Below are 19548 nucleotides of genomic sequence, written 5' to 3' on the forward strand. Positions count from 1 at the left end.
AACTGCTTGATTCTTTTGCCTTTAAATATCTTGTAGTTCCTATTTTAAAAGATAAAACAGCAGACTTTCATTGAACAACTTTCACCAAACACAAATGCACTTTTTGAACAGCAACGAACCAAGAACTGCTCAGATAAACCATTTAGTCTATACACAATGACAGATCACTCATTCTGTGGACGTGTAGAATGCTTCAGTTTACATATTCTTTCCGAAAACATTTCCCTAAGAGATTTTTTTGGTTAAACTTTTTTTTTAAAACATCAATTTTACTCATCATAAAATAAGACAAGATTGGTTTTCTTTTATGCCTTTGGAAGTTAAGGGCAAAGTTTGAGACTGGCTACTCCTACCTGCCGTCTGACCCAGTTTAATGGCTGGACCAGGCAAACCCTACCATGACTGGGTGGGAGCCGACCACGCTGATGACCTGCAGTACGTGTTTGGCAAACCCTTCGGCTTCCAAAGGCTTATGGGGACAGACACAGAGACCTGTCTGGCTATGTGATTGCCTACTGGACTAACTTCGCCAGAACTGGGTAAAAAAAACACTTCGCATGCATGTGCAACATTATAACATTTTAACAGCTTGAGGATTATTTTACAAAGCTTTACTCCAAAACTAATGGATACTTTCACGAGTGTTTTGTCCTCCACTTATTTTCATAGAGACCCCAACAAAGGAAAGTTGAAGGTGCCTGTGACCTGGCCTGAATTTACCAGCAGTGGACACCAGTTCCTGGACATCGACGCTAAGATGAACGAGAGCTCCATTGGACAGGAAATTAGACTACGTTTTGGTCACCTTTGGACCAGCACCCTTCCTAGCCTCCCATCACATGGTGTAACAGATGCTCAGTGACACATTTTTAGATACCAGTTATACAAATAAAAGTGTGTACAATAAACCTGTCAGTTTTTTTTTTTTTACATGGTTCATCTTGACTACCTACCTAAAGTGGTAGCCTTTATCATCAGCAGTGGGTGAATATATATGAAGTTCCAGATATATGCCCGTCCACCTTCTGAGTCATACTGCGCCTCCTTTAATTTTGATTTGGAATTTAATCCTAATAATAACATCCTCAAAACCATATCACCTCTTTTGTATCTACCAGTGTAAATATTGGCTCTGTGAATTTGTGATCCCTGTCATTAAGTAATAGCCAGTAAGGTGAATCAATATCATAGCATTTCCAAATTACACTGGTCAATTACATGAGGACAACCCTCTCAATTTTAGTGGTTGCCATAAACCCAAGGTAATAGGATGTGCTCTAAGCTTTATGTCCACGGGATCTGACTGTTGCAGTTTAAATGTCCACTGGAAACATTTCAGAAGCATTTCTAATACAGTTTAGAGTTATTCTGCCAACATTTTCCGTGTTTTGTTCCGTGTAACTGTTGCTACAGTTGCTGCTATGAAGCTAACAGCCAGAGAGGATGAGACGGTTTCCCAAAGCCAGCACACTGACCTCAACCCCATCCAACACCTTTGTGGTGAATGATGACTGTGAGCCAGGCCTTATCACCCAACATCAGGGCGCAGTAGGCGCAAATCCCTGCAGCCAGGTTCCAAAATCTGGTGGAAAGCCTGAAACCAGAAGAGTGGAGGCTGTTTGGGTGCCCACATACTTTTGGACATATAGTGTAACATGAGCTAGTACTACTATGTAGCACGATTGGTTACTGGAGTTAATGGAAATTAACAAAATAAAGGCATGTAAAGACACTAGTAAGTGAATTTAATGACTTTTATTCTCTGGGTTTGACAGGGGGGATAAGTCAGACCACTGTGTTCATATTATTAAATCAGTTGTAGGCCTACATATGCAGTCTGATAGAAATGATGTTTCTGTGGAACAAGTTAAGAGCATCCTTAAAGAATCCGAATCCGAAGAAGGCCAAGGCAGCGGAGTTTATCTGATCTAATCTAATTAGGTAAGTCCAGGTAGCTGCACAGAAAATGAAGGGAAGGGGCCCCAAATAAAACTTCTGCTCAGGACCGGCCCTGGGTGTGGCTTACACATAGTAGCGCATCTCGTGTCCAAGACACCTGCAACAATGCGTGCAACTCCCGGACGACACACAAAACTGTCCCGACAGCCTGCTGTGCAAGTGAGCGGCGACGCCGTGTCACTGCAGACTGCGACAGAGACACCAGAGAGCCACAGGAGACATGGTGGACAGTCAGAACATGTCCACTGGGAAGCTGGCTGCTATTATCGGGATGGGAGTAGGCGCAATGCTTATCTTACTGGCCAGAGACCCGGTGGACTCAGTGGGCAACGGGTACCCGCTGTGGCGGGAAACCGGGCTGCTCGGTGTTCCAGCGCTGGCTGTGGTCTCCATCATTGTCGGAGTTTCCCTCCTCGCCATGGACTGGCTGTACAGGCTTCTCTTCTGTCCCCTGGAGCTCCTAAGGGCGCCCGATGATGTGGGATACATCGCCGAAGACGGTCGCTCCAGAGCTCAGGCGGCAAACGAGGTCCGCCGCAGGAGGAAAACCGGAGAGCTGCCTCCGGTCTATCCGAACGGCTGGTACCGAGTGCTGGACTCACGCATGCTGGAGAGGGGCGAGGTCAAAAATGTCTCTGTTCTAGGTATGATAAGTAGTGACGGTTGCATTACCACCAGTTAAAAACCACCATAAATAAGACACTCAAGATTCAAGAAGCAAAATTAAGTTATAGTAAGTAGGCCTAAGTTGTCATATTACAAATCCTACTTGACAGGTCCCCCAAAAGGCAACATTTTCCCCAAACATCAAAGTGTGTAAACTGAGAAGCCTCAGCAGACAGTACAAGTGGCCTCAGCAGTGGGACAGGAAGTGAAGATGCTGACACTGCAGCCCTGTTTACCTGAGCTGCATCAGTGTAGCTGTAATATTTAAAACCCCTAAACAAGATGTGACAGGTGAGGTTAGTGAACCACCAAATCTGTGGGATATACAGTAACTAATTGCTGCATCTGTATGTTTACTTTGGACTCTAAAAGACAGTTAGAGATGATCCTAAGCCTAGACACGTTTCTCTAAGTCATACCTGGGAATGCATCCTCTACTTTACTTTGCTATTGGTTTGAATTGACTGGTAAAGTTTAACTCTGAGTTCATGATTCACCCCAAGATTTCATACAAAAGTTTTATTGCAGGAAGTGTCAGTAGCCATGACAACAAGATGAAGAACCCCTTCAGAGTCACTCAACGTAAACTGCTCATAAAGCGTATGAGCTGAATTTCCAAAAAGTAGTAAATGTGAAATGTCACACAAATCGGCTACCCTAGTGAGCTCAAGAACATTCGACATAAACAAAATAGTGTAATTCTCACGCTCCAAATTATTTTCAGTTGTCATTACATTCACATCTAACTCAGTTAATGTAATTAAAAAATATATATATATCTTAAATATGAATGAATTCTGTTTCAGTACCTACATTGTAGGAGGTGTAATTGGTAATACAGATGATTCGCCTCTGATTCTTCTTTGAATTTTTATTTTAATTAAACGAAGATAGCACATTTGCGGTTCTTTAGGTTTGAATTGCCACTGCTGGCCTTTCTACAACCCTGACATTCTGCCAGTTCACCTGGTCTCTGTTGTCCTCTCAGGGAGGAGTGTTGTGAGAGTTGCCAGGATAGGAGAGACAAGCTCATATTACAACATTTTTTGGTATTTAAAGTATACATTTGAAACACAATGGCCCACTGTCTTTGTTAAGAGTAGTTTAGGGATTAGGATGCTTAGTAACGCTTTCTTTTCGAACAAAGCTTCATTGTTTCAGGTCAGTCAAGCTTTAAACTGCTTGTTTGATTTGAAGGAGGCAGACGTTGTGTTTACAAATATTAATTGAATTATTACATAATGGTAGTAAAGCTGCAACTAACGATTATTTTCATTATCGATTAATCTGCTGATTCCTGATTAATCTTTTAACTGATTAATGGTTTTGTCTGGGCTATAAAATGTCATAAAATAGTGAAATTATAATTTCCCAGAGCTTGAGGCAATGTCTTCAAATTTCTCGTTCATGGCCTTTTATTACTACAATTAAAAGGCCAAATTATCTTAATTCAGAGAAACCCTCAGTTGAAAGTCCAGCAAACGTAATGTTTAACTTCTTCAGTCCATCACTTGTTCATTAGGTTTTATCATGAATATCTGTAGGCGATATCTTTGTCATTCAAACATTAAATGGCTCCATTTCATGCAGGAGGTTAAATCTTAAAATCTATAGCCAAATCAATCTGAGTCTTTTATGATCTCTTTGATTTAGTGTTTATGGTGATCTGGCAGCCAATATATCCTGCATCAGGCCTCTCTATGATCAATGATATGACAACTCATCATTCACAACTTTAAAGCTTTTAATATGTCATACGTATATCTCTGTGCTGCTTGATATGTAGCAGCTCTGTTACAAAGTTTACATTTACTTCACACACTGATATGGGATTTATTTTGACATATTTCCACGTGATTTAAAACAGAAACGTGTTTCACATTTTAGATTTGTCTCTCGTGTTAATATGCAGTGGGACTGTTTGATCTCCTCAGAGTTTCTTTGAGTTTGAGTTCAAAAAGGTTTCAAAGAGCGTGTGGTGCTTTCATGTTTCTGTCACATCACCTGCCATAAATAAACAAACAGTATATCAAAGGTTTTATACCTGAAAAATATATCCACCAGTAAAAACAGGCACCTGCTGTTGCAGAGTGATTCAGCATACAGTACAGTTAAAACTATCAATCATTTTTTATCACCAGTTAATCACCAATTAATCCTTCAACTATTTTTCCAATTAAATGATTAATCATTTAATCTATAAAATATTCCCAGAGGTCATGGTGACGTCTTCAACTTGTTTTGTATTACCAAAAATCCAAAACACAAAGATATTCAATTAATAATGATAAAAAAGGAGCAAATACTCACATTTGAGAAGCTGTAACCAGAGAACATTTGGTACCTTTTGTTGATAAATGGCTGAAAAGATTAATCAATGAATAGATTAACTCAATCAAAATTGTTCCCCAATCATTTTCTGATGACCGACGACTTGATTCATCGACTAATCGTTTCAGCACCAAACAAAAAAAAAATACTGTGGTTATTTGATAAAACAATCCCAACTCAAGGTCCACTTATTAGCTTTTTCCAGAGCTTTCAATTAGGACCAATGGTCTTCATCAGATGGAGATTGCTCAGTTATCATGAAGATTAATCTGTTGACATGAAGTCAATAGTAGTGGTAGCTAAAAGTGATATGGTTGAAATCATAACAGCGACTGAACTCCATCTGCTAATGAAAGCCCTGGAAAAACTAGTAAGTGGACCTTGAGTTGGAATTTTTTTTTCTTTTTGTCAAACTACTATTTCCACAGTCATGGCAAATATTGTGGTAGATTTTAAGGGCTGTGATCACATGCTGACTGATTGGCTGCTCAATATTTCTGTTTTTTTACAGAATGCACCAGTTTAGCAGGTTATTAAAGCTCCTACACACTAAAAGTGTGATGCAGATCAGTGGTTGCCAAAGTGGAAAAGGGAGATTTCCAGAAAACCATGGGGGTATAATCTACATGTTGGAAAACAATAAACGTACAGGCCGCTTAATATATATGACAGAATTGTATTTTTCTTACATTTCCCTCTGGTCTCTTTTCTCTACCTCTCGTCCCTTTCAGCACAAATTCTCCCTCCAGCCCCCGACATTCATTGACTGTCCCAAATTCTGTTGAACCAAATCTAAACTTGGCCTCCCTCAGGATCTGCATCCTGCTGCGAATGACTGCAGTGTCTGGTTCCAACTTTCTCCTGCTGTCATCCATTTGCATCATATATTAAATTCTGCCTAGTGTGTCTTTTCTCCTGTGCCGTTCTAACATTGTGCTATGGTTCAGTTCTGCCCCACAACAGTCTGGGGACAGCAGTGCGGTGCTGTCACCCCTCATTTGGATGAGCCTTATTTTGGATTTCTCTGAATTTTACTGAGGAGCACCTTGACTAGGCACTGCTATTGCTGGCTCTGCGGTTACTCTTAACTACAGTGCTCCCAGCCTGTGCGAATCTGGGAGCAATCTGAACACTGTAGGTCAGCCAAATGTCAAGCCAAATACAGTAGATAAAGTAGGTAGAGCTCTCTACACGTGGTGTCTGAGTGGGAACAGATTCAGTCTGAACATGCACCATACAAAGTGGTTCCCAAGACCCACTGTACCGTAGTTACAATCTATCTCTGGAACCTCATCAGAGCAGGCCAAGTGTAACCATCTATTGCAGTGACTTCAAACATTTGCTGCTTATCCTTTGCAAAAGACAGTTAGACAGTGGGATGAGGGCGATAAAAGTCAAAATAAGCATTTAAAGTGGACTATATCTGTTTAAAGCCATTATATGTAGAATCTGCCCCTGGTGGTAGTACTAAAAAAGACACTGCGGTAAACAGCAATGCACACCAAACCCCCTACACACATATGTTGTCTAATTTTCTACAAACTAAAACTTAAGCCATCAGAATAATCAAAGATGCTAAAATCACATAAAAATTCTACTCATAGGGGTTTTAAAGGTCCAGTGTGTAACATTTAGAAGGAGCTATTGGTAGAAATGGAATATAATATTTAATATAAGTATCTTTTCATTAGTGAAAATAAGAATTGTTGTGTTTTCATTACCTTAGAATAAGCCGGTTTTATCTACAAAAGGTCCCCTTCCACGGAGGCTGCCATCTTTCTACAGTAGCCCAGAACGGACAAACCAAACACTGGCTCTAGATTGGCTCTTTTGCGTTTTTTGCGAGTTTCGCGGCCACTGTAGTTTCTCCTACATGCTTGGAAGGGGAGGGTGAGGCGAGCAGTATTCAAATGCTTGCAATCTGCAATTTCACCGCTAGATGCCACTAAACACTACACACTGCTCCTTTAATTATTGTTGAAACAATTATTTTTTTAAATTGCCACCAAGACACACATTAGAATAAGTGAAATTATGCACAGCAGTAACACTCTAATCTGTGGCAACATTTAATTGAGAATTTGGCGGTTTCTCCATTTATTTCAAAATAAAAGTGTTTGGGGCCAGTTTGTTTGTGGCAGCCATCTTTATCAGTTGACCATAGCAGTTACTGCTTGTTTTGAAAGCAAGTTTACCTCAGTGCAGTGACAATGCTGATTAGCAAGTGTACACTATCCCTGTTTGTCAGTGACTTCAGGATTCACTAACTTGATCCAAATAATCGTGCTGGGTGCAAGTTCCACCATAAAAAGAATTGGAGGAACCTCGTTCTAAGGAATCTATATGTATTTTGCATGCTGCATGCTTATGATTCTCATTTACAACAAATTGCTGTTTTTTTTCCTGTGGATTTATCAATGTAGATTCTCTGGAGAGAGACGCAACCATACTGAGTCAATAAAATTGCACAGAAATTAGAGTATTTCAGTGGACTGTATCAAGCATGTATCAAGTGTTTGTCCCTACTGTAATTAATCAGGTGAGCAGGTGGCAGTGTTTCGTGGCCAGGATGGGAAGGCCTACGTGGTGGATGCCTACTGTCCACACCTGGGTGCAAACCTGGCTGTGGGAGGACGGGTGGTGGAAAGCTGCATAGAGTGCCCATTTCATGGATGGCAGTTTCGGGGGAACGATGGCAAGTGTGTGAGGATCCCCTATGCAGAAAAAGGTATGAACTGAAGTTGGTGTCTAATGATTCTTATTCTACAAAAAGCATGTGGCATGGATAACTAAAACATTACTTGCAATATTATCATGTCTCAGTGCTATGGTACCTTGATTGGGTGTATAATTTAAAGCCTACTAAATGCAACTAAATCATTTACAATTAACAAAGCTCTTACACATTCATTATCTAAAATAATGCACATTATTGGACACTTTCACACGCATTACTTTTATGTCTGCTACTGTTTCTAATAAAAAAAAGAATTGCCTTGCTAGTGGCCCCCAGAAGCTGTAACATTCATAAAATTCCATTGTACAAAACTTTTGAACCGAACAAGAAACAAGATCTTGATATTTATGTTGTTCTCAGAGCGTCATCGGCAATATGCAGTTTGTCCTGAGGGTGGTGCTACAAGATATCTTGTGACTGACGTCTAATGTTAACATTTCGACCGAGTGTTGGCGCAAGAGATGCAAATATTTTTTGTGTACAAGTGAAAATATGTTCAGTTAATAAATTGACTTTAGATTATGGTATTATGTCATTTTCGATTAAATTAAGTTGTCTTACCAAAAGTCAATAGACCGGCATTGTTTCTTGGTCATTTGTTAACAGACAGTGGTGAAGCTGAATATCTACTGAACAGTGGATTGTTAAAATAAAATGTTACCCATTTCCCTGTATACATGTTGACTAAAGAGACTGTATGATCCAGATTCGGGTTTCCTTTGTCATTCAGTGCCAGAGTTTGCCATGGTGCGCTGCTGGCCCAGCTGTGAGGTCAACGGCCTGATACTGGTTTGGTTTCACTGTGATGGAGAAGATCCTCAGTGGACCGTCCCAGAGCAGCAGGAAATTACAAAGGGCGAGTGGGTCTATCGGGGGAGAACTGAACATTTTATCAACGCTCACATAGAGGTAGGTGCATATGTGTGTGGATGTGTTTTAACGTTCGCAGCATGAAGATGTTTTAGTTTGTTGGAAGATGAAAACCAGTTTGTTGGGTGTTTTACTTTGTCAGGTGTTTCTACATTTTAATAAATGATCAATACAGATGTGAAGTATAAAGAAACGTTGTCCCTCACTGTGACTGCACAGAGAGCAGGGAGGGGGAATTAACATTAACTCCCGCTAACTGTTTACTTTCAGTCCTCAGACAATCCACTTTCTGTAGTTGTACATAAATTCCGTATCAAACTCCCCAGGCAGAGAAGGTGCTTTTGTTACCAAACTTACTAACACAAACACGAGAATGTGTCATGGTGACCTCTCCTCCCTATAGGAGATTCCTGAAAATGCAGCAGACATCGCTCACCTCGCTCACCTGCACACACCGGGCATTGTCAGCGGAGCAGATCTGCGTTACACCAACAGCAAAAGCTGGGAATTTCTGCGGCATGACTGGAAGGTAACTAATTTTTCGAAACTAAAAGATGCCAAACGTGATGGTGCTTTTACAATCCTCAGAGTTTCAGGGATGCCAAATCAGTGCTAAATTTGCAGAAGCGTTAAACACACTCTTAACATACTGTTTTAAGCCATGCCAGCAGTGTGGCTCTATTGATGGATGAAGCACTATTGAACACTGTATTTCTGTGTCTGAATGCCACTGTATGTACTTTGTCTGTGTGTATGCATATGTGTGTGTTTGTGTGTTTATTCAAGGTTGAATGGGAACCAGAGTCAGAGCCCAACAAGCATTGTTCTCAGATGTTGGTGAAGCATGCGCTTACTGTGTTTGGACACCGCTGGGCTCTGCTGGATGTTCATGTTGTGGCCAGACAGGTAAAGTTCAAAGTAGGAATGCAGTTTGTACATGATTTTCTGTGATTTTTTTGTAAATTATATTGACAACATAATCAATAATTCCATTAAAATTCAAATGGATTTCAGCGCTAAGGTTTTAGATGAAAAATATCTACTGTACCTCACGTCAAAAGCACAGAACTGTATTTCTATAAATGGTTGTTAAATTTAGACAAAAAGTTAACAATAACATTTCATTAATTAACTTCTGTTTTGAAGAAACTCTTAGTGCAGCTTTTATCTGTTTACTAAAAAAGTACGGAGCCTAAAGGATGTGGACTGTGTGTGTTATGACAAAACTGGTTATTACAAAACCAGCAGGACTGAAAATCTCCAACAATCTCCAATGTAAAACATCGTGGTCTGAACTCAGTGTCCATATACATGTAGGTACAGCTCAAAGAAATGCTGGTCTAATGCAAAAAACACAGCATTCTTTAGTTGTGCCTGGAACATTAGCAACCGCTGTGCAGCTTGTGCCTTTCAATCTCTCCTGGTGAATTATATATGATGAATAAGTGTACCCTGAAACCCCTAATCTCGCTAGTTTAACCAGTAGCAGGGTGCTGCAGGGGGAGTAGGATCCTATAAGACCCAACACAAATGTTGAGGGCAAGGATATGGTTACTGTAATGCAGGCGGGAGTGAGCGGTCAGCGGCAATATCCTGGGATGAGCATTGGATAAAATTAAACGCATGAAAATATGAGAGGCGACCATTAGCGGACTTCAGCAGCATTCAGGTCTGATCAACACACTGTTGCTTTTCAAGCATTACAATTTCTGTAAGACAGGCTCGATGTTAAATAACGCAAAATATATTTGATTATTTTGATCCACAAGCTCAATTAATGTAAATGTAAACGATGAAGCAATCCCTAGTGCATAAAAACAAATAATAGGTATATCACCAACTCTGTACATATTTTCTTTCATAGTATTTCAGTAGATGAATATACAGGTTGCAATCATCATACATTTGGCTATGTTTCAGGTGGGCCCAGGAGTGGTGTTTCTGCTGTTTGACCACAGTTTCTTGGGCCGGGGTGTTATAATGCACTGTGTGACTCCAGTGGAGCCTCTGTTGCAGTGTGTCTCTCACACCATCTTCTATCAATCTAATGTCCTACCTCTGGTGCCCAAATTCATCCTCAGAGCAGAGTGCATTCAGGTGCAGTATACACTTACCTTCTAATATCACTGTGACATAGTCCTTCGTTGTCCGATCTGTTTTTACAGTGTTTGTGCCGCTGCATCCGCATTAAGCTCCTAATCAATCTTTTTATAGTAACAATGCATCAAATGACTACAGGTATTATTAGTAGAAAGTTTATAATTCAGAATTGCTCTAATGGGAAGAGATCATTGTGTGCATTTGTCTCCCACTCTCCCCTTTGGTTTAATTCTGCCTCCTCGTTGCCACCAGAAGTAACACCACACAGTCACAGAAAAGGTGTAAATAGTCCTCATTAAACTTGATAATTAACTGTGTGGTGAAGTGAAAAATACACAGTCACTGATTTAACAAAAAAGAAAACTAATACGTTTTCTAACAAGAACTTTACCTAAATGTAATAGTCTAAAACCAGCTAAATTATGATTTAAATCAGGAACTACTTGATTAAAGAATAAAGTAAGTAAAGTACAAAACGACTATGAATCTGGTCTTTGATGCAAACCTTTGGCACTTAATAGTTTTCAACAGTCTGTGCTCCAGAAACATTTAGGACCGTATCAAAAAAATATTGACATTTGATATCCAGCGTCTTTCATTTTCTGCGGTCCTTCTGAAATGTTTCAAAGTGTTACTTAATTGTTTGGAAGTTCAGAAAAAGAATGATTTTATAGAACAATTTTGTTAAATTATTTTGCCATTTTGTTTCCCCATGTGGCATTAACACAAAGAGGAAACTCAGTTTTAGAGGACAGTTCAAGAGGTGGAGTTTGAGTGTAGACTGAAATGCCGAAGCTCAGCAGCTGATGGAGTAACTGTGGAGTGACATTTAATCAATGCAGAAATCCCTGCTGATAAATTATGATAATGTAATGCAACAAGACAGTAAAAAATACAGATTGTTCTTAAGTTATTTTTTAATTCTTAGTCCTAGTTTCTTTAAGTGAAAGTCTGTCCCTTTCCAAATCTTCTGCAACTATGCCGCCTGCTTGATTATCAAGTGCTCAGGGGAAGTAAACGGCGATAGAGGAAGTGCTGAGCACTAAAGCAAACGTGTGTCTAATGGACTTGAAGTTGTAAAACAAACCTACAATATATTATGGTTGTTAATGTAAATTAATATTCATATTTACTCAGTGTTTGTCGCAGCTTTTCCAGTGACCTTCTCCTGTTTTCTTTTTTGTGTCTAGTTTGAGCGGGACGTGATGATCTGGAACAATAAGAAGTACATCTCCAAGCCTCTCCTCGTGAAGGAAGATTCAGCCATCCAGAAGCACAGGCGCTGGTTCAGTCAGTTCTACAGCAAGAACAGCCCACGGCTGCAATACCAGCGCAACACTTTAGACTTCTGACCTCCCTGAACTACAGGAGGAGAGATCAGCAGAGAAGAAGATGTCAGGTCAGGGCTGACGTTAATCAGAGGTCTCAGAGGAAGGAGTCCAGGATTGACTTTCACATAGGAGAGGAGACCTGACTTGCTAGTGGGATGGGGCTGGGCGCTCTTTTGAAAGCCTGAACTTTACGTTAAACCTTATAACCTCCTTTTCTTAGACATATTTAAGTGGATGATATGACTATATATGATTATATACGCAAGTGCCTACAGCTGTCACGTCGGCTGGTTGCACTGGTATAACTAACCGAGTGGATTCAGCCCCGAAATTTGGGGATTTTGATGAACCAGTGCTAATATTCAAAGCAAGCAATACTAAGAACCACAATTGCCTCATTGTGACGTCGACCATTAGATTGTCAGAGCCGTTTTACTCTGCAAAATGTGAATAATTGCATATACTGTGATTCATATATCCAGCAACAGTCTTGTGCTTGAGTAACTATTTAAGCCGATTTTTTTCCCCCTGTTTTTCTGTTGTCATGGGTTACTATAAACCGCCTACCTCTAGTTTGAGTTCAGTGGAAAGGCTTCTTCTTCTGCAGTGTCTCACAATACTGTGATCTGGTATCAGTTTCTTCTCACTTTGGCTTCATCTACGTTTGAAAATAATAAGTCTGGCCTTCCAAACTGTACGTTTAAATCTTTAATGTGTAATCAAACTGGGCGATGCCTCAACAGCAGGTAAAATGGCAGGTGTGTTTGTTTTCTGATTGATATCTCAGGTTACTTAACAGCCAGCTGATAGGGATTTTCTAGTCACAGCACTGTGCAATGACAATTTAAAGGACCACTTCACCAATTCTTTTAGGCTTATCTCTGGGACTGACATGACTTTTAGGTAGTATCATTACACTGTCTCTAGCTTGTAGAGAAGCTATGCCCACATCTAAATTCCTCTGAAAAACTTTGACACCAAGATAACTTAGACTTTGGATTAAGCAGCACGGATGGATAAACTGTTCTTTGTGAAGAAATAAACAGCATGCAACTCCTAAATTCCCAATTTTTTAATTTAATAAAATAATAAAATAGATTGTGTATAGATTCAACAAAAACAAAATACAACATGATCACGAGTAGGCTTTACAAAGCCAGGCTAGCTGTTTCCCCCTGCTTCCAGTCTTTATGCTAAGCTAGGCTAACTATGTCCTGACTCTACTGTACTAGCTCTGTAAACCTGCAATAACTGGCAAAAAGTTGTGAACACTGACACTACTATCACCATCTAAGTTTATATGGCAAATTTGTTGGCAAACAGTTGCTATGTACACATCCAGCAGTTACAGAGCAACATTAAAAGTGTTTCTGGCATACAGTTTCACCGAAAACAGCTGCCTGCTGAGAGCGATGAGAGTGAACCTAAAACAAGCAAGTTGCGGGCTGGAAAACGAAAATTCTCTGTGGCTTCATCACTTCGAGCGACCCCTTTCACATGCAAGTAGTCATCCATTGATATTATAAAAATACTGTTCTTCTAATCTCACTCTCATAAAGAAAGGCAAATAAGCATATTTCCCAAAAATGTTTAACATTATTCCTTTAACAAACATAATTGTGCATACGGTTATCCTGAGCCCAGGATGAAAACTAAGGGGGACAGAGCTTTTGCCACTGTGGCCCAGAGGCTCTGGAACAACTTGCCCAAAGAAATCAGGTTATCTGAGTCAGTGTCTTCTTTTAAGTCTCTTCTTAAAACGCATTTTTATCGGAAAGCAAGAAATTATAGCATACAAGAAAATTACTGACCCAAATTGAATAGCATTAAAGCATTAAATCCCTGGAGAGGGATTCGTGTCAGTATGCACATTATTTTGTTTGTTTGTTTTGTAGGGTTACATTCAATTTTTACAGTTTGCAGCCTATCTGGTCCAGACTGGTTATATGCTGTTATTGTATGTGTTTGTTTGTTTTGTTTTATTCAAGACTACGCACTGAAAACTTTTATTTAAAGTGTTGCTCTTGATGCACTGTCATAAAGTTGTGTTCCCATTACTGCTCTAGCATATGTGCATGTAAGACAGCCATATGCAGATTAAATATTTCTTTTTCTTTATTTACTCACAGTGCACATTGTCGACTCATTACTGACTTAATCACCGATGACTACAATGCTATGAGGCTTCATTAAATGCTACTGTGCCTGCTTGGAAATGTGACAAAAGTATAAAAGCAATAATCTTCAGTTGCCTATGGTGATGGCGCTGGTTATGTGGGATTGCTTGGCATTACATTTTAATTTCCGTTAGATTGTCAGATGGTGAAAGAGAGAAGATTAATTTCAAAGCAAACGTTAAAAAGCACAACATTTCTTATGAACAACTCTGTTCCTTCTCAATATTAAAAAGTATTTTCCTAGCTGGCTAATCTACAGATGTAATGTTTATTTAAATGTGCAGAATAAATCTGTCTGCTCGGCTCTAATGTGTTTGCTCATGCATTTCTGAACTGGCAAAAGCTTTCCGTTGCACTGAATACGTTAGCGTGTTAAATTGAGTGGAATAGTGAAATGTTCACTGTGCTACTTGGCCAGTGGCACTTCTCTGAGGCTCAGATTATTGCTTAGCACTCCTTATCTGTGAATGTGCTTATCTTATCTGGGTTTATGGTGGGAGAGGACTGAGTTGCCTTTGCTATACTGACGCATTACATCAACAGTTGGCTCAGTTGAGCTTTGTCCAGGAAGAGAGTAGACTAGCTGTAATAAGGAAGCATATTGAGCTTGTGTTAAATGTATCATACAGACAGAAAAAAAGAAACAATCTTTTTGTCATGAAGGATGGCTGAGGCAGAAGTCTTTGAAACTGAGGAGGAAGGCGTTGTTACGCTCGCAGAAAAGCACCTGCCAGCTACAGAAGAGACTTATGTCAGAGTTTTATACACAACGAAGGGAGCAGAGAAGCATGATGATGTGAGCGACTCAGTCATACAGCCTCTTCTTCACCGGAAACGTCAGGGCAGCCGCGATGAGAACACGCAAACAGCAACAGATGGGGCTGACCGAAAGACATCTGTTCCACAACAGCTGGAATTGGCTGGCAGGGATCAGCCCGGCTGCAGTGGAAGTGTCAGGAGTTTGTGCAGCGACAGCAGTCAGCACGAGTGCCCCATCTGCAGCGAGCTGTTCAACTCACACGGAGATCACCGCATCACCTTACTCAACTGCAACCACACTCTGTGCCACCACTGTACAGCTGGCATTATGAGGCAGGCCAAGGACCCGAGCCGACTGCAGTGCCCTTTCTGTCGACAGACCACCCCGTTCCCGCAGTGGGAGATCAGAAGACTGCAGGAGGAGTCGTACAGTAACAGCGTTTATGAGCCCGGGCCGGCCCTCGTCATCAGTCCTGGCCCTGAACTTCAGGTCCCAGCATCGCCTCTATGCTGCTTCGCTCTGTTGAGGCAGCTGGAAGCGCACAGACACAGAAACATATGTGGATGCTGCATCCACCCTTCCTGCCTTGTCAGAGGACTGAGACTGATGCGACTACACTCCCTCTGTTTCTCCATCACTGCCCTCCTGCTGCTCGTCCTAGCGCTGCTGGGTTGCTTCCTGTACATTGTTGTTCCGGTTATAATGCTGTCCATACTTTTCAGTACTGGTTAAGCTTATATATACACTCATTTAAGTGATTTCAGTTGTCTGACTTCTGCAAAATGGTTCATGATTTAACTGCCTGTTAACTATTTTTTTTTCCATGGAATAAGACTAAGGAATAAGGAATAAGACCCTTTATTTGAAGTTATTCTGCAATGTCAAATGTCATTTATACTTCCATTGTTATTATTATTAACCTAATTTATTATCTTTCATTTCACATAACCTGATTATTCCAGACTCACCTTTGGACTCAGTAAGGCCTGTATAGCAGTGTTTTACTGCAGATATTATTATTGGAAAAAGTCCTGACTCCTAAACAGGATAATTTGCACATGAAGAATTAGTTAAAATAATTAAAGCTAGTTAATTAAAATATCTGAAACTCTGAGAGGATCTGGTGTCTTATCAGTTTGTCAATCACTGACTTTTGTTTTCTTTGAAGAGCTTCGTAGGATTTGGTGCCACGGATAAATGGAGGTTTGACTTTGGATCAAACTCTTCATATCTTTCTGGGTCTCGTGTTGACCTACTTCTCATCAGAACAGCTCAGATGCTCTCTGCTGTTACTGCTGCATATTCTTAGCAACAAAAACCCAGCTTGATCTCCTTTCATAGTGCACATGAGGGAGACTTGGCCCTACGATTTAATCCTTTATATCCATGTTATTCGTTCAAAGAGAGGAAGAGAGAGAGCAATGATGAAAGCTAAAAGTGAAGCTGCTATTTGTTTCATCCTTCTTTTGTTTTGTTGCTGATGCACTTGCACCTTAAGTTTGTTGCTATGTATCTGCGATTTTAAATAGATATATAAATACTCGTATAGACTAGATTTCTGTTCTGTTCTGTAAGTTTTTGGTTTAAATTTAAAAAAAAAAATTCATTTAAGTGTCTTAGATCGCTAGGCCATCAGGACGCCCCAAAGTTTAGATTTAGCTTTAAAGCTGCACTCATCAATATTTTTTATAGTAACCATGGGTTAAATGACTATGTGTAATATGAAAAGGGCCACTCCTGGGGATAAACCCAAAGAAAAGGACAATTGACTCTGCAGGAACCCCTCCCACACACACACACACACACACCTATGCGGAGGCTGTTTAAGATTATTCAAGATCTGGCTGGTGGAAAGAGACATGACTCCAAAAGAATACTGTTCTTGCTCTGTGTTTGCTAAATGTGTAACTTGACAATTTACGTGTTCGCCATTACAACTTTAAAGGTGACAATATATTAAAGTTGTTTTCAGCTTGCCCCGCTGCCGCCAAGTGGCCAAAAAATAAATATAAAAATTCATGTAGCTTCAACAAATGTGTCCTAATATGAGGAAAATCATACAATCATAATAAACAATGCTCAATAATAAACATTCTCTCCAATTCCCTCGCCTTGTATTTTTTACAGCAATGGCGGATCGCGGCGCTCTCTACATGGCTCTGGGTTGCTCCCCGCTTCTGTTCTGGCAAACCTATCATTGCTGATTGGCATAAAACGCACGAGAATGTCGGCACAGACACCAAATTTTAAAATTCCATGTACTACGAAATACAGAGAGATTTCCCTGGCGGTGATGGGCTTAATCAGCATTGTGTGAACTCGTTTGGCAAGGGCTTGAATGTAACAGACGTTCATTTATAGGTAAAAGTCCTGCAGTCTAGCTTTAATAATTAACAATGTGATATGTAAAGGTGCGAAATTTAACTTTGGTAGAAAATGAGTTTGTGGAAATGTTTGTGTTGGGCTATATTGTACATCTGCTTGACTTAGTATCTGTGTACAAGAGGCAGGATTTTTTGGTGTAGTTTTCAAGATTTTCATGACGGTTCCCAGAATAATTGGTTGATTGGCTGTAAAATCTAAAGCAATGATGTAACAGCCAAAACACAATTCTCAAAAATATAAAAAATACATCACTCACATTACTTATAGAGTACTGTATATTAAATGCACAGAAATGTTGCCTTGGGTACACTGATGTAGAGCCATTATTATTCTAATTCAAAATGGTGAGCTGCATGACAAGGACATCATGTAATAATGTGAAAAGACAAGTCTAAGGCACTTGATGGATCACAGACTATACACACACTCCACATGTGTATTCCATATGCTTTACATCTACATCAAGGATTGTATCACTTTGAATAAGAACAGGATCATCGTGGTGTCTTTAAATCCTCTGTAATAACATGTCCGCCTGATTTCCTGAGATCGAATCCTAATTCTATCCTGACTCGGTGGACTGTCTCAATTACTGAGACATGAGGTTGGAGCTGACAGGCCTCTCTAATGTAAACAAAAAATCGATCCATATTGATCAGGCCTGCAGCCCCCACGAGGCTTTGCAGGGACAAAGCTGGAATCTAAAATCCAGAGGAGTCTTTGTGTTATCTGCAGCATAAAAACTTCAGCTTGGCATTGGAACAAGCAAGCAAGCAAGCACCGAGGTTGCTCACACATCTATAATTTATGTGAGGACTTCACACTACATGAGAAACACATCAGATAGGCAGGCATCCATCTGCAGATGACTCATTGAGGCAATCCACTTCCAAGACTTCATCAGCTCTGTTTATGTCAAAGCCCTGGAAGAGCATGACCTGTTTTTTGCTCCCTGCTTTGATCAGATAATGTGAGCTCCATGGCAGAGGCGTCCAACAATTATGGACATCAGCTGCATGCAAAAAGCTGCTCCATGCCTTTAAGTGACGCTCACATATCATTTATAATACACTTCTTCACACCATTCGACTTGTACATGTTCAGGTCAGAGCAAATGTGTTCTGAAAAACGCTCTCGTCTGACGTAAAGAGCAACGCGAGGAGCTGAAGACACGTCGTTCGCAGACAAACGCTCTGCTGTCATGCTAATCACTAAAGCATGTCGGAGTTCAAGTGTGACAGTCTCTGTTCTTTCCTCCCCTTCTCTCCCACGTTGTGTTTCATACATCATAAAAAAAACATTTAGTGAAATAACTTTGTTTTTTAGCTTTGTTTTTTATTACAAGTCCTGATTAAGATATGCCCACAGGTTTAATCACCTTCAAGAACATTTTGATATTTTAAGGCCTTTTCAGTGCTACCAAAGCAAAATGTCATCCCCATGGCAACATCAAAAAATTTAAAATGAGACGAAAACATTTTTGAAAATCACTCAAACAATTCACTTTATAAAGCGTACATAAAGGTTACTGGTTAAAGTTCATTTAAATGCTAAAATGGTTTAGCTGCTGTTACAACAATTTATACAGTGATGCTACAGCAGTATGCGGCATAGATGGCTGGCGTAGTTTTACAAACAAAGTTACCTTCATTAAGGTAGCTAGCAAAGAAGGCTGTTGCTCAGTGTGTTTAACTACCATGTTTTCAGTTAAGCTAGCTAGCCCCAGTCATCTCAATTGCTCCACTGATGTTAAACACAAGAGACATGCACTTAAAGATGAAGATAATGTTATGAAGATAGAAGTATGGTGTCTGTGAACTTCTAAGCTGTGTAGCTAGCTAACTGTGTTAGCTTTACCTTGTCGCCTGACATGCTTGAACGACTGTTACAGGAGTTTATACAGTGATATACATGTACAATAAATGGCTACAGCTGTACGCGTATTAAAGTGCATGTGTATATATGGATGATTACCATTACGTGTACTGGCTAGTGTAGCTTTATAAAGAAAGTTAGCTTCAGCTAGGTAGCTAGCTGAAAAGGCTGGTGAACAGTGTGTTTAGGTAAGAGTATTTCCAGTTAAGCCAGCTAGCCACACAGTCCTCTTGATTGCTCCACTGCTGTTACACATATATACTGTACACACACACACACACACACCCTGGTCTGGACGTGCATGGACACGCCCATCTCATTATCATAAAAGCATTCGGAAAATGGGAAATCTTGCAT

General features: G+C 40.1%; 2 protein-coding genes and 1 pseudogene across 3 annotated transcripts; all 3 read left to right on the top strand.

The window, feature by feature from the left end:
* The first annotated feature begins 156 nt into the window (after positions 1-156).
* Positions 157-1513, top strand: LOC122866014 (annotated as a pseudogene).
* Positions 1514-1755: 242 nt separating this feature from the next.
* zgc:92275 (cholesterol 7-desaturase nvd) lies at positions 1756-14480 on the top strand. Of its 2 annotated transcripts, XR_006375498.1 has the most exons (8): positions 1756-2603; positions 7496-7684; positions 8424-8602; positions 8967-9092; positions 9350-9469; positions 10484-10660; positions 11854-12071; positions 12131-14480. XR_006375498.1 is itself a non-coding variant. In XM_044174204.1 (7 exons), the coding sequence occupies exons 1-7, from the start codon at positions 2180-2182 to the stop codon at positions 12013-12015; spliced, it is 1377 nt and encodes a 458-aa protein (XP_044030139.1). In that variant the 5' UTR covers positions 1756-2179; the 3' UTR covers positions 12016-14480. The 2 variants fall into 2 exon arrangements, 1 of the variants encoding a protein (XP_044030139.1); XM_044174204.1 differs by having other exon boundaries at positions 11854-14480.
* A 149-nt stretch (positions 14481-14629) lies between these two features.
* On the top strand, positions 14630-16045 carry LOC122865581 (E3 ubiquitin-protein ligase RNF186-like). The gene has a single exon (XM_044174205.1). It carries the CDS (start codon positions 14836-14838, stop codon positions 15661-15663), a length of 828 nt encoding a protein of 275 aa, XP_044030140.1. The 5' UTR covers positions 14630-14835; the 3' UTR covers positions 15664-16045.
* Positions 16046-19548: the final 3503 nt, after the last annotated feature.

This window comes from Siniperca chuatsi, linkage group LG18, assembly GCF_020085105.1.
Source record: "Siniperca chuatsi isolate FFG_IHB_CAS linkage group LG18, ASM2008510v1, whole genome shotgun sequence".
NCBI lineage: Eukaryota > Metazoa > Chordata > Actinopteri > Centrarchiformes > Sinipercidae > Siniperca > Siniperca chuatsi.